We start from the raw sequence: 13,792 nt of genomic DNA, 5'->3' as shown, positions 1-13,792 counted from the left end.
AAGGTCAGACTACGTGCACACTTTGCCAGTGGGGGCTCACTCCTTGTCACTCCTGGCTATGTGCCTTGGCCGGCATAGCTCCACATTGAGCGATTGACAGTACTTCAAAATGCACAAGTTGGATGTGGCTACTATCTGTTGGTCAAGCTGGTTCAGGATAAAGCCATTGGCTTGTGTAAATATCAAAATTTTGAAATTCAAATCAAATAAGAATACCTAGCTTCGAATATCAAATTGAATATCACATAATGATATGCACATTCATTTATTAGAAAGTTAGGTTAATTTGTTATGTTGGAACATTGCAATTACATTGTCAGTGGCAAAAAACTAGACTAGTAAGCCGTTATACTAAAACACTGTGTATTTGGCTCATGTTAACTTGGAAAACTTAGTAATGCCCACTAGCTGTCTTCGGCAGGCTGTGCCTTATTATACCGCATCAGATGCCCGTAAGCTCAGAGCCATTTGGCTCTGTACCAGTCGTCACTCATCGTACTTGCTGTCAAGCAATAAGGTCAGAATAAAAGGTCGCGCTGAAAAGAAAAAAAAGAAAAAAAGAAAATAACCTGCCTGTATCTTTTGCTATCGAGAGGCTGGCTTTTCCTCTAGGTTTATACGTTTAGTGGCTAAGTGTGCTTTACAAGCAAAATTTCGCTAGCAGCACGAAATCATTACAAAATTTGGCACAATATTGTCCCAATATTCTTATAATAAATAGAAACAAATTCTAAGAACCAGATTTGCTCCTGCACAACCAGCAATATATTTGATTTGATTCAAATATTCATATCCACTGAATATTCAAAAATTTTCAAATTGAATACGAATATTGAGAATATAATGTTCGATAATATTGTACCTTTCAGATATTTGCACACCCCTAATTAATTAGGTTCAGTAATATGTGTATGAGCTAATACAAGGTCGTTGAATGTGTGTTAGCATTGTATGTTTTAGGTCCTGTGTGATAATTTACCTGTGTTATGGTTTATGCCTTGAATGTGTATGCTGTGGTCTAATTGTAGTGCACATGCACAGATGACCTTCTTAGTACTGTTCTTGCTACTCGTCTGACAAGTTGCTACGGTTTTTGCATCCATCAACTTGCGTTTGTACCCAAGTTTTGTTGCGAGTCATTTTACAGCATTCCGAAGAGAGCCTATGTTCATCATATGCAATGCTGACAGAACCATGTTTAATCTGTTCTAAATATATATGCCCTAGGTGTGATTGTACTGTAGTTAAGAGGTCAATGAAAGACGATCTGGCCAGGTAAAATTTAGTCATGAATGAAGCAGGTTACTGGCCATAGAAAGAAAATGACATTTCGAGAAGATCTGTATGTAACCCTTCTTGACAAATAACAAAGGATTCGTATGGATCTCGATGTATCATTATGTTTTGTTTATAGTCAGTGACTTGCTTCATTCGTAACTGTGACTGCCTTGCGTGAAGTTGAGCACCTCTGCCCTTTGACATGCAGTGTATCCAGATTGCGATGTGACTGAGTTCCGGTGCAGCAACCAGCGTTGTATTCCCCTCGACTACGTGTGTGATGTGGATGACGACTGTCGGGATGGGTCAGACGAAAAGGACTGTGCAGCTGTGTCCTGCGATCGTGGCCACCGGTGTGGTACCGGTCACTGCATCTGGGATGCCCTCGTCTGCAATGGCGTCTGGGACTGTCAGGATGGTTCGGACGAAGCTAACTGCAGTACGCCACTTTCTTTATTGCCCATGTGCACCTGTTATGTGGTTCTGCACATTAGTACTGTGGCTTATCATCATATTCTTTACCTTTGCTTTGAATTAACTAACATTAAATGAACTTCTTAATGGCAGCAAATGCGTGGGTAAAATGTTAGTCTGGACATGATATATGCAGATGATGTTCCTGCTGCGTGTTAGACCACGACATATAAGCTAAACGAAGCTGTATGCGAATGTTATCCTTTAATGATATGAGTTATGCATTAATTTTGCATTTCATGAGATGTAAATAGTGTGCACAGATAAAGCACTGTTTCATTTTAAGCTTTTCATATTAGCCATCATCACTAATTGTACCATTCAGAGATCATGGATTTGCAGATTTGTCCTCTCTGGCTTGTGGCAACGTAATAAATATTGTCAGTAGAGAACACAGTTTCACAACCTAATGGTTTCCTTTATTTGTCATATTCTTGGGGGGCTTTCCATTAGGAAAAAGCGCGTCATATAGAACTGCACCTTTTTTTTTTTTTCATTTCTGACAGCGGGAAGTCGCAACAGCACCAATGTGCCACCTTGCCACAAAGATCAGTTTGGCTGTGGGGATGGCCAATGTGTTCCTAAAAGCTGGCATTGTGATGGCAAACCTGACTGCCTTGACGGGAGTGATGAGAAAGGATGCGGTGAGTGACATTTACTGTAATGAGCGTTTCCTTTAGGGACTTACTAACTAGTATTTCAGTCCTCATCAAAAATAATTTTCCTGTGCTTCACTGTTATTATTGCAAGGGCATGCTGGGAGTGAAGACATAAAGCCATCACATGAGCTGATAGATGGGTACATATGGGAACTGGTACAGTGGAACCTCATTGATACATTCCTCGCTGTTGCATTTTCCCGGCTGCTGCATTGCATTTTTGCAGTCCTGAACCAAACCCCATTGACTCCCATGTATTATGTTCCCATTTGATGTCTCTTCACTCTGTAATGTTCCCACATCTTACGTTGTATTTGAACATGGTGGTCACATAAATTTAGCGCTACAGAAGGAAATTTGCTCTCGCATGTTGCAACCAGCGACCAATATGTTGCAACGAGTGACCAGTATGTTGCAGCAAGCAACCTATACATTGTAAGAAGTGACCGAAATTGCATAAAATGCGGCACTGCACAGAGCAGTTGACAAAGCATCCGAAAACATGCGTTATTTAAGCCTTTGAGGGTCAATGCCATAAATATACGGCACCGCTAACAAGTCCCAAATGGTTGATGCCATATTTTTATGGTGCCATCTGTATGTTTGAAAACTGCACCAATTTTTTAACTGTTTGTTGCCCAGCAAGTGCTGCCGCCCTGTGTGGAGACAAGGTTTTTTCTTCTTTCTTTCTTTTTATTTTTTCTCCGTAGTCTCATGGTTTTCGTTCGACGGCTTCTTTACGCTGGCATTTCAGCGAGTGCTCGTGCATCCGCACATGCGAGGGCGCAATGCAGTTCGGTTTAGTTCAGTCTCGCAGGCTGTTTCCGTTCGTTGTGCTAATAAAAAGTAAAGTCTATTTGGTTTATTATGTCTCAAAGGTTCACTGCTAGATGCCTGCTCATCTGTTACTCACAAGGGTGCGATTATATTTGTTCACAGTCGGGCGCTGGAATATGCAAATTATGCAGTCATATACAAACAATGCTGCCATGCCTGCATTTCTTTTCTCGAGACTCGGCTCGCAATAACTGGTTGCCCCTTGTTGGTGAAAGAACGGATTACTGCAAGTTTCAGACTCGTTTCATGTTTCTGACAGGTGCACAATCATGAAGTATTCTTGCTTGTACTCACATACACGGTTCAATTATGCTATCGGCATGTGCGTTGGTTGCTCTGCTGCGAGTCTAGCAGTGATTCCTCCGCTGCTGACTACTACCCAAGTGCCAAATCATAATATACCTGTTTCTGTGTATCTTCACTTTTGTTCTTATTATGTGTAAGTATTTATGGAAGCCCATCTGCATTCATGAACAGTGCATGTTTACCCAAGGAAAATGTTTTTTTGTCACTTCAGGGTCACTTTACAAATATGGCGGTAAATTTTTCTCTATATAGGTCAGTCTGAAGATTTTAGATCTGCTATCTGCTGTAAAAAAATTTGACCTTAGGGCGGTTGCATTTGGCGAAAAAAACGTACCCTTGAAGAGTTAAAAGCTATCGGGAACCATGCACACTTGGTCAAATCCAGCGAGCGCAGGGCTAAAATTATTTTGGGGCCTACACACGCCGTCCCTGGTCACAGTACGAGAGCTGAGATGTCTGGTAACTGTACTGGCAGCCATTCAGAGCTGTTTCTGACGTTGCTGTGGCAAGTTGTGCCCTTCCTCACACTTACATTTTCCTGGCTGTTACGTTTTTATCTTGCGGTTTATTGAAAAACATATCAACAGTGTTCTACTGTATAACAATTGACTGAGAGATGCATGCATTGTGTTTACCTAGGGATGTGGGTTATGTGGAACTGCAGTACTTGGTGACTAGACTTTATGCATTTTCTTCCTCTATCGTGTGACAAATCGTGAATTAATTAGGGCAAGTGAACCTAACAGTGTAGAAAAGTTGTAAATGAGTGTGTTTTTCTCTTTATTATCCAATATTTAATTTTATGTCTGATCCTAGGTGTGCATATTCAATTCATATTCTAAAAAAAAAAAATGATAATCGCACTCCTGTGAGTAAAAGCAATTCTTACATTTTGGCAACAGGATCATAATCTCCTTGCTTACTCATTGCAGGCAATGTAAACTGTTCCTCGAATGAATTTCTTTGTGAGAACCGGCAGGAGTGCGTTCCAGCTCAGTTTGTTTGTGACAGCGATCATGACTGCATGGACAACTCTGATGAAAAGAACTGCAGTGAGTGCAATTTCTGTGCCTTGCCATATCGGCTGTAGTCAACGAGGTGTTTTGTGGTAATAGAGTGCTTGTATGCTACTGACTGTGAATTTTCACTTCAGAATGGATGTGAAACACACAGAGTTCGCAATCAAGCAAAGAGCTTTCAGTGTGGTTGAGTTTGTGCTGAAGGATGGAAATCGAGGATATTCATTTACTGCTATGAGGTCTCCTATACTGGCAGCATGTGTTTTGATGTTTTCTGTTACATTTCTTTAAAGCTTGCTTGGCTCCTGTGCGCTTCGTAACAAAGGAAACGACAACACAACAGTGCAAACAAATAGGGAAGTTATTGCTACTCTTATACAATAATATAGCTAGCCAAAATGCAAGAAATGGGACATGCTGAGGAATTGAAGTTCAACTCGCCATGCTCGTCCATGCTGGACCCTGGTGCCCAAGTTCTTTGACCCTGAAGTTTCATGAACGAAGGTGTATGCGAGCAATTGCATTCACCCATGATGGCGCCATATCAAAGACATACGGGAAGCTGTTCCTCGAGACAGTCCAGCAATGCACCCCAATGAGCGTGCAGTAGACACCATGCCGCAGATGAAGAGAAGAAAGCAAGTTCCTGTTACTCCTTAGTTATTTCACTGTCAGGTGGCGCTGAAGTCGCAACACTCACATATCATTTCTCGTTGCAGTCGGAAACTGCCGACCTCTACTCCCTACCTTAGCATGTCAAGGGGGGAAGCCGAACATTAGATACAAGAGCCATGCAGAGAAGACAGATATCAGGAGAAGTGAGGCAGTCAATTAGTTTAGAAGAACTAAGCATCCCCACAAGCTAGAAGTTTATTAGCACTGGCAAAGCATTGCCTTCACGTTTTAACATTCTTATGTGTATGTGACGACTTTCTCACAATGCCTATATATATATATATTGTTTTTCTGAGTTTGATTTTCATTGCTTCCTGTTGGTCACATTGAAACAAAGGACTGGAACTGTGATCAGTCCTTGAACTGTGGTTTATCAGGCATTTTTTATAGCTTAGCTGTAGAACCTACTTGCATTATGTTTTAAAAGTGAAACTTTTCTTTGCAAACCTCACTGGGTTTTCATGACTGTGGGTGCTGCAGCATGGCTGTTCTGCAGCCGAGTAGGCCGACCAACCACATCGAAGGATGCATGCACCCGATGTCACTGCTGCTGGGTTCCTTGCATCGCTACCAGATGGCACTCTCATCCATGGCGACGGCCATGCGTGAAAAGAAAAAAAATAAGAACATGAAAAATGCCAGGATGCCCCGTGATTAGTATGAAGCGCGCGTCTCTTGTTTGACGGCCTGCTCAATGGGCTGTTTGCCCGCACCTTCTGCTTTGTCGGTAGGGGCTTTAATTTCCAAGAAAGATGTGAACATGCTTGCCGCTTTAAACAATGGAAGCACAAAAACTCGTGTTTCGACTCTATGCACTCACACAAAGCTTCGCTGTATGGAAATTCCAACTTGTTGGATATGCTGCTTTTTTGTAATGTTTGTTGCACAGATTTGGAGTTCTGGCAAAATGACGATGCCAAAATTACGTTAGATTTGTCTGTTCTTTACTACTTGCCACCTAAAGAATATGAAACACTATGCAAAATGTGAATAGTCAGATGCTTAGTGTTTTGCAAGAGCAAGAACAATAACCAACGAACAACATCTACACACTGCGGGATGGTTTCTTGCTGGTTTGACCAAGCAAGCTGAATTAAGAAGCTGGTCTTTATTCCTTGTGTGAATACACCCGTTTTGCAGCATCTGTGTCCCACCTCAAGTGCCCCAAGCCCAGTCACACCTGTGACAACAACACTCGCTGCATAGAGGTCACACGCCTTTGCGACAAGGTCCCAGATTGCAAGGATGGCTCAGATGAGGGTGGCCTCTGTGGTGAGCACATGCACTTGCTGTTCTATCTTTTGCTGCAAGAACTGTTATGGCCTTTTCCTCCTGGTTTCAGGTAACATGTGTGGTTGGTGCCACATAAATTTATGTAAGAGAAAACACCAGAAACAATTGTGAGGTTAGCATTCAAACCAAGATCCCTTGAAGCACAAACTGAGTGCACTGCCGCAAAGCCGTGAGAGTTTCCTTGACGTTGCTGAAACCAAGCCTGTCTAGCTTTCAATGTGTAGCTAGGAGAGAAGATAGTTGATCTAGTTGGTTGAAATGCATACTGAAATAGTTTGTGCGGAGGCACGAGGACAATGCCGAGAAAAGACAGGGACGAGCGCTAACTCACAACTGAAGTTTATTCCAAATGTATTATTCGAAACGTAGCTTATTCAATGTATAGGCTTGTTTGGAATACACTTATGTAGTTCCCTAGTTTCAACCCACAATGGCAGTGAGTGGGGAAACATTAGGATAAAGACAAGAAGCATTCTAAATAGAATGCTTTCCTATTTACAAAGGTTGCTACCTTTGGCTGAAAAGTGGACTCTTCAAAAGTGTGCATGAAATTGCAAATAAGTTGAAGTCATGGTGACCTGTGCACATGAATTCAAAGGTACTCTTGCCTAAAGTAAGTAAAACAAACAGTCAAAGTGAGAAAACACATGTTCTAGTGAGCAGTTAATGTGGACTATAAATGCAGTTCTTTATGTGGCCTTCTGGAATGATTCATTGACCTTTGTAAATTTTTCCTCTGGGAAGGGTAGTGGATGGATGTAATTACAGCAAAACGATGGTAGTATTTATAATTATGAGTGTAACTAAACTTTTTGTTGACAAAATAAAGAAGAACATCTAGCATATCTTCGATCACATTTGTGTTCAGACATCTATGTGCAGTGGCAATGAACAATGCAATGCTGCATTTTAAAGGGGCCCTTAAACACTTTTTGAGCCTTGTGGAAAAAAAAAAAAGTTGCCGATGTGTTAACGAGGCTCCTGTGAACACGTGAGCCAAATATTATTATTCATGCAGCAGATATTTTACAATCACTTGTAAAAAGCAGTTAACAGACATTTGCTCTCACATCTGCAATGTCGTCATTGAAAGCAGTCAGCCTACCAATGCTATTGGCTTATTTTATGTCTACAAGAACATTCTCAGTAATTCATAATTGCTAATTTTCCATTAAAGGGCCCCTGAAACGGTTCAGACAAATTTTGTAGACGCGTAGGGTACAGCTTAAGTAGAACATTCGCACCACAATTTAAGTGAAGCGTTACGTATTAATGGAGCTACAAGCGATTATAAGTTACCCTCCTCCCCAGCCATGCTTTTCCTTCTCAACTCGTCCGCCGAGCGAGCGGGGCTAAGCTCCGCCTTCACTGGTCCTGCGTCATGATGCGACGTCACATCGTCGACTTCCGGGTGTTTTGGAGCCCGCCCCAGCCCGCGCGAAACCTCTCCGCTAGCTGCTTGGCTGTCAACCCCAAGCGAGAGCTATCGAAGCAGCGTGCGTTGCGAGCATTCTGTCGTAGCGCCGAACGTGTCTGGTATTCCGTTAACCACAGGCAAGCTGGTCATTTCGGCAAATGACTGGAGGCATAAACTCAAGCTGATGACGGAACTTTGGCGTAGACGTACGTGAGCGGCCTGATCGGTCTGCATGGTCCAGACACTTGTTGGCGCAGCGCTTAACCAGTCAAACAAAGCGCTAATATTGCTCTAATGAAGTGTAAAACATTTTAAACATTTATAAAAACAACGTGTTGATGATTAAACTCCTGCGAAAAGTACGCACCAGCAGCAAAGAAGGAAAGGCTTCGTTGCTGCTACTGTGTATGGTTGAGCTCTATGCCACCAGGTGGCTGCACCGTGCAGACCATTCACATTTGCCCTTCTGCTCATTTCGGCTCATCCCGTTACGGCACAGTCAAGCGGCCAGATCCTGTCCCCTTGCGCTTACGTTTGCCTTAATGCGGGACTCGCGAAACGCTATTGCGTTAGTAATCTTCCGGTGTAAAGTGACGGCCACAAACGCGCAAATCCTGCGCAGCAGCCAGTTCGCCCGTACGCTGCCTTGCAGAGGGACACGATGTCGCAGCTTGACATATTGCCAGTCGCTACGTTTGCAGCCCACAAGGCAACAAAGCCGAATCATAGTGCTCGCGAAAAGACTGACACCAACTCTGACCGCGGAGCTCTCGTCAAAATGGAGTACGTTGTAACGCAAGCAGACGACACTTGCTGTGTGCCGGAAGTGCTTAAGTGTACTGAAAAATTGTTCTTGTGCATTCTCTTTATGCTACTTTCTTTTTATAAAAGCAAATTAACTAACATTCCAACTATTACGAAGATCATTTGTTTACCATAAAGTTGGAAAAATTATCGACCACGCGCCCTGGTCAGCCAATCAGATAGCTCGCCCATGTGACGTAATATGGGTTATTTGCATCATATGGGTAGGGGCGGCTTAAAACTCCGCCGAGCACTGCGCTACGATCGACAGCGATGTGCATTTTTAAAACCTTATAATAAATTACACGCTTTACGCAGAGCACTTAGATGTGTCAATTAATGATCAGAAGGACCTACTCTAACGATTCAGTACGTTTGTAGAAAATCGCCAAAATCGTTTCAGGGTCCCTTTAAATAAGTGAAAAATATATATGTCTCTGATTTCAAAAAGACAGAAAAGTAATTTCACCTTTGCACTGCGTGCAGTTGCGTCTGCTGTACATGGCATCTGAGATGGCAGCGGGGTGCTGCGATGAGCCCTTTCGCTGCTGCGACACTCAACTTTTGGCCGGGGTTTTGCGCTCTTGGCTTCTCTGCTGGGTAGATTCCAGAGCACTAATGCAGACGAAAAGAGAGAAAAAGCCGAGTATTGGTGCGATAACTCCGCTTAAAGTTGAAGGAATTCTCAAAATGTTTTCGGCAAGAGATTCATGGGATGACATGCTTTAATAGTGAGCCCATTCTATGAATAAAAAAGTGTTTCAGTACCCCTTTAATCGACAACTGTTGACGCAGATGGAGGTGCGAAGAAGGTGTGAGCTTACTCACAAGCGCCGACTGATTTGCCAATGGAAGATCCACTTGGTCGTCTGATCTAACTGTAAAAGTAAAAAGCATCAGCAAACAAAGAGTGGGGTTTTTAGGTCTTACAGATACGTTTTCTGACCTCAGAGGGATTCCCAAATGAGAAGCACTGCTCCACTTAACTTCATTACAAAATATTCACTATGAAAAGATAAAATACTTTTCTATCTTTTCCGTGCTGTAGTAGAACAAGATCTATACTGCTCTCGTGACATATTTCTTACAGATTTTACTGTTGGTTGTTTTGCAAGTCGCATGACAGACTCGTCATACATCAAGTATTAAGACTGACACTTTATAGGCATGTGTAAAGTTTTATATAAATGTATACTTTTGCAGATGAAGGCCTGTGTACCCCTAATGACTGTGAAGACTTCTGTCGGCCCACACCATATGGCAGGACATGCTACTGTAGGGACGGTCTGCAGCTCGCCATCAATGGCCGATCATGCACAGGTGGGCTATTATTCACATAGTAATACACAGTGCTCATAACACGCACCAACATTACACAACTACTTTGCCTCAAGAAGAGGTGCCGTTTGTGTTTCACAGTGTAAATATAGGGGGTGTGCCAATGGCAATATGTCTCAGCACTTCGTGCACCACAGTTACTGCACACCTGCTTGGCAACCGCGGTCAGGTTCAAGTTCATAGAACCAATGGATCACAACCATGTGTACCCTCGGAAAGCATTTATTATATTTGGAACTAACAGTTTGTGTAGGCCAGCTAGCTGTAGTTGACATTGTTGAACATTCTTTTAAGGGGGGACGCGGGTCTTGAAACGGCAAAAAATCACAAAAAGGTCGATTTTTGGAAAACTGCATTTTCGCTACGTTTATACATTCAAGAATCCCTCCGCGAAATCTAGAAGCTAAATTTAATCGGAAAATAATAAAAAATCGCGCTTAAAGGGGCCAGGGTGAACGCGAAATCAGCAAAATTTGGTCAAAAATGTTCAAACTTCGCGCCGTCACCATTTGCGAACGCGGTGGCCGATGGCCGCCATCTTGCGCTTGTTTTGAAGCTGTTTTCTTTGTGCGCATTTTGCACCAGTTCAAAATGGCGTCGGTGAAGGGAAACCGACGCTATCGCGTCATTTCTGGAGGATGCGTCCGTGCCGCCGATTGGCCAAAGCGCGCACACCCCCGCGCGCCTCGCTCCTATTGGTCCGGTGCTCGTCGGCGCGCGCTCGACCGCTCTCGCGTCTCGCTACGTTTGTTTATCTCTGGTTTCATCGCGCCGCTGTCTACGTTTGTTCAGCCGCTTGCTTCGCGACGTTTGATAAGATGCTCATTTCGCTGCCCGGATGGCTGGAAAAGATTGTCGTCTCAACGCTACTACGCGTCAAGCGGCTGTGCAATGCGCGACGGAAGGCGGCTAGGCCTGTCATACTCGCGGAGTTGCCGGTTGCTGGTCTGCCTGGACATTCTACCGGATCGAGTTCCGAGCTGCAAACTGGCGCGTCTAGCGTCAACACTTCGTCCGCCCACGCCACGCGTGTTGGCACAGATCGTGCAGGCACCGTTTCCTTCACGACTGAAGAAAGTAGCGAGCGCGCAGCGAGCGCCGGAAAACGTCCGGAGCGCCGGACCTTCGAAGTGCTAACTCCAGCAAGAAGCGAGAAGCCTCTTTGAGCGCAAGGAAGCTGGCCAAAAAGCGGCAAAAAGATAGGATGTATCCAGATTATGCCCCTAGTGAATTTCCTTGAGACTTTATTGGTATGTTCTCAATAAAGATGTTGCAGAACGTTTTTCCTTGATTTCTCAAAACAACAATTCCGACAGACTTCCAATTTTGGAGGTAAAATAGCTTCTGTCCTATTTGAGCTATCAACATAATTTTTTTTTTGCCAGAAAGATAAATGTATGCAGTAAGCAATATGCACCTTTTCCAAGCAGCACTCTTCTCAAAAAGTTTTTGAAATGGGTCACATACTTGACATCTCAAGATGGCATTTTTTTCTCACAACTTTGATGAGCTCTAACTCTTGCTCAGATTAGCCTAGAACATTGAATAATACCTTATGGCACTCCCTGAACATCCTAGATAGTCTTTATACTCAAATTACTGTGTTATGGTTTTCTGTTTAGAAGCTAATTTTCCTCCAAACAAAGGACTCAGCTTATACAATGCATTTGGAGTATATCAGAAACTACTTATCCTACGGCAAAATTAATTATATTTTTAGAATCTGCATATTAAAATACACAATGTGTGAAAATTTCATTGAGATCTGTCCACAAATAAAAAAGTTGTATTTCAAGTGTAGCCTCCCCCCTTAAGAGAATGCGCTAAGTAAAGAGGGGTTTCCGAATTACCAATTACCCCTTTGACAGCCACTCCCAAGATAACTCAGGCACCCACATTTGCCCAGCCCCCGGCATTCCTGAATATACTTGTTTTATGTTTTCTGCGCATTCCCTGCTTCTCCAGGAGCAACTTGCGCCAAAAATAACATTGTGTATCTGTTGTGCCAATGAAGAGGGCATCTAAACGCATAAAAACATTTGAAGTTCTCACTGCAAGTGGAGCAAACAAATGTTTCAGTACTCTGTCACTCTGTCACAACAGGGCAGCCGTGGCAGACCAGTGTGACAGGTCCATCTGCACTTTGATAGGGAAAGAGATTTATGAATACTTGATTGATTATGAATCAAAAGAAACTGACAATGGAGAAGCAGTGGTTATGCAGCAGGAAATGTCCACTGAGCCAACAAGAGTGGGGAAAGAATGCCAGGGACTCAGTATTGGAAGTGCCATCATGGCCATGACCAGCGTAACATGTCTGCCTGCTCGGATTATGACATGCAAAGTAATTTATGAACTGTTTTCAAATACTGGAATGATAGAAAATGTCTACGAAAAAGCAGCTTCTATGTAGCACGAAATGTCCACTGAACCAACACATAAAAAAAAAAGAAACGGCAAGGGTTGTGTAGCAGTAAGGCAAAAAAATTGGCAGTCAAAGGGTGAAGGTATAGGCAGCCACATCATCTGTCATGGCTGAATGTGGCTAACCTATTGCGGGAAAATGAGAGAATACAGTGGTGGGCACTTGGGCTCACCGCTCACTCGGCTGTTCAATTGAACAGCTGGCCCTAGATGCAAGCCGTGTCCCATGTTTTTTTTTTTAAAGCTTTGTCGCATGGCTATGTAACATTGATCACTTCTTTTTTGTTTTCAGATAAGAAGCCATGCTCCCAATGGGGCGTATGCAGCCAGAAATGCTTTCAGTTGAAGCATTCACACAAGTGTACATGTGAGAAAGGCTATGAGCTTGCCTCAGACATGTTTACCTGCAAAAGCACTGGTGAGGAATTTGGCACACCTTCCAAGCATGTGTTGCATTACTTTCTGCCTTACTTTATGGATGTCTATGGGTTTTCTTGTTACTGTAACAGGGCAGCCCTTTTGGAATGAAAAGCTTTTTCAACTTTCTTTGTGAGATGTGTTGTGGAAACTAAGGGAAGTCTTAAGGGCAATAAATCATCACATTAGATGATCTTGTGCTTCCATGCATTGCTCATTTGCAAGCTTTTCTTCATGGCTGCGGTACGCTATATTTAAAATTAAAGAAGCGTGAAACGAAAACAATTGCTTCCCAATGCATGCTAAAGCTGACAGTAAATACAGTAGAACCTCGTTGATATGTTCCCGTTATGTTTGTTTTCATGGTGCCGTCGGAAGCATAGCGCACGCTTTTAATAGGCGATAACTGAAGCACGCCGCCGTTCCCTGCTGCAGACTGCGATCGTATATGTTTTCCAGCTGCCAGCTCCCTTGTGAACAACAAAAAGTGCAAGGCACATGCACGGTTGAGAACAGTATATAGGCGCCCGTTTCACATGAAAATGACAGTGCGCACAGTTTCTAATTTCGGTACCAACAAATCTCTGCCCAAGTCGTCGCACGTCGCATTCACAGCTATCACTGCCAAACCTGTTGCCATTAGCATCTTCACCTAACTGTTTCACAGCACGTGGCACGTAGTGCCATTGGTAGCGTACTGCACGCTTTTAGTAGGCGATAATCCAAATGCGCCATTCTTCCCTGCTGCAGGCGGCGTGATTTGGGCATCAGATTTTGCTTCGGCGGCATCCAGCGTCACCAACCAGCTCGATTTAGTTTCAGTTTCTCATCGCCCTCTTAACCCTTTCAGG

General features: G+C 43.3%; 1 protein-coding gene across 2 annotated transcripts in view; it reads left to right on the top strand.

The window, feature by feature from the left end:
- LRP1 (LDL receptor protein 1) overlaps window positions 1-13,792 on the top strand; it is a 207,062-nt gene that overhangs the window by 57,504 nt on the left and 135,766 nt on the right. For both annotated transcript variants that reach the window (XM_070532085.1, XM_070532084.1), the window contains 6 exons: window positions 1,487-1,717; window positions 2,259-2,396; window positions 4,487-4,606; window positions 6,389-6,520; window positions 9,966-10,082; window positions 12,817-12,942. In XM_070532085.1, coding sequence (XP_070388186.1) covers window positions 1,487-1,717; window positions 2,259-2,396; window positions 4,487-4,606; window positions 6,389-6,520; window positions 9,966-10,082; window positions 12,817-12,942 — 864 coding nt within the window. The remainder of the gene's footprint in view (window positions 1-1,486; window positions 1,718-2,258; window positions 2,397-4,486; window positions 4,607-6,388; window positions 6,521-9,965; window positions 10,083-12,816; window positions 12,943-13,792) is intronic.

Source organism: Dermacentor albipictus, chromosome 1 (genome assembly GCF_038994185.2).
Source record: "Dermacentor albipictus isolate Rhodes 1998 colony chromosome 1, USDA_Dalb.pri_finalv2, whole genome shotgun sequence".
In the NCBI taxonomy this organism is placed as follows: Eukaryota; Metazoa; Arthropoda; class Arachnida; order Ixodida; family Ixodidae; genus Dermacentor; species Dermacentor albipictus.
Note: the sequence above shows the minus strand (reverse complement) of the source record. Positions and strands in the feature narration are given on the sequence as shown.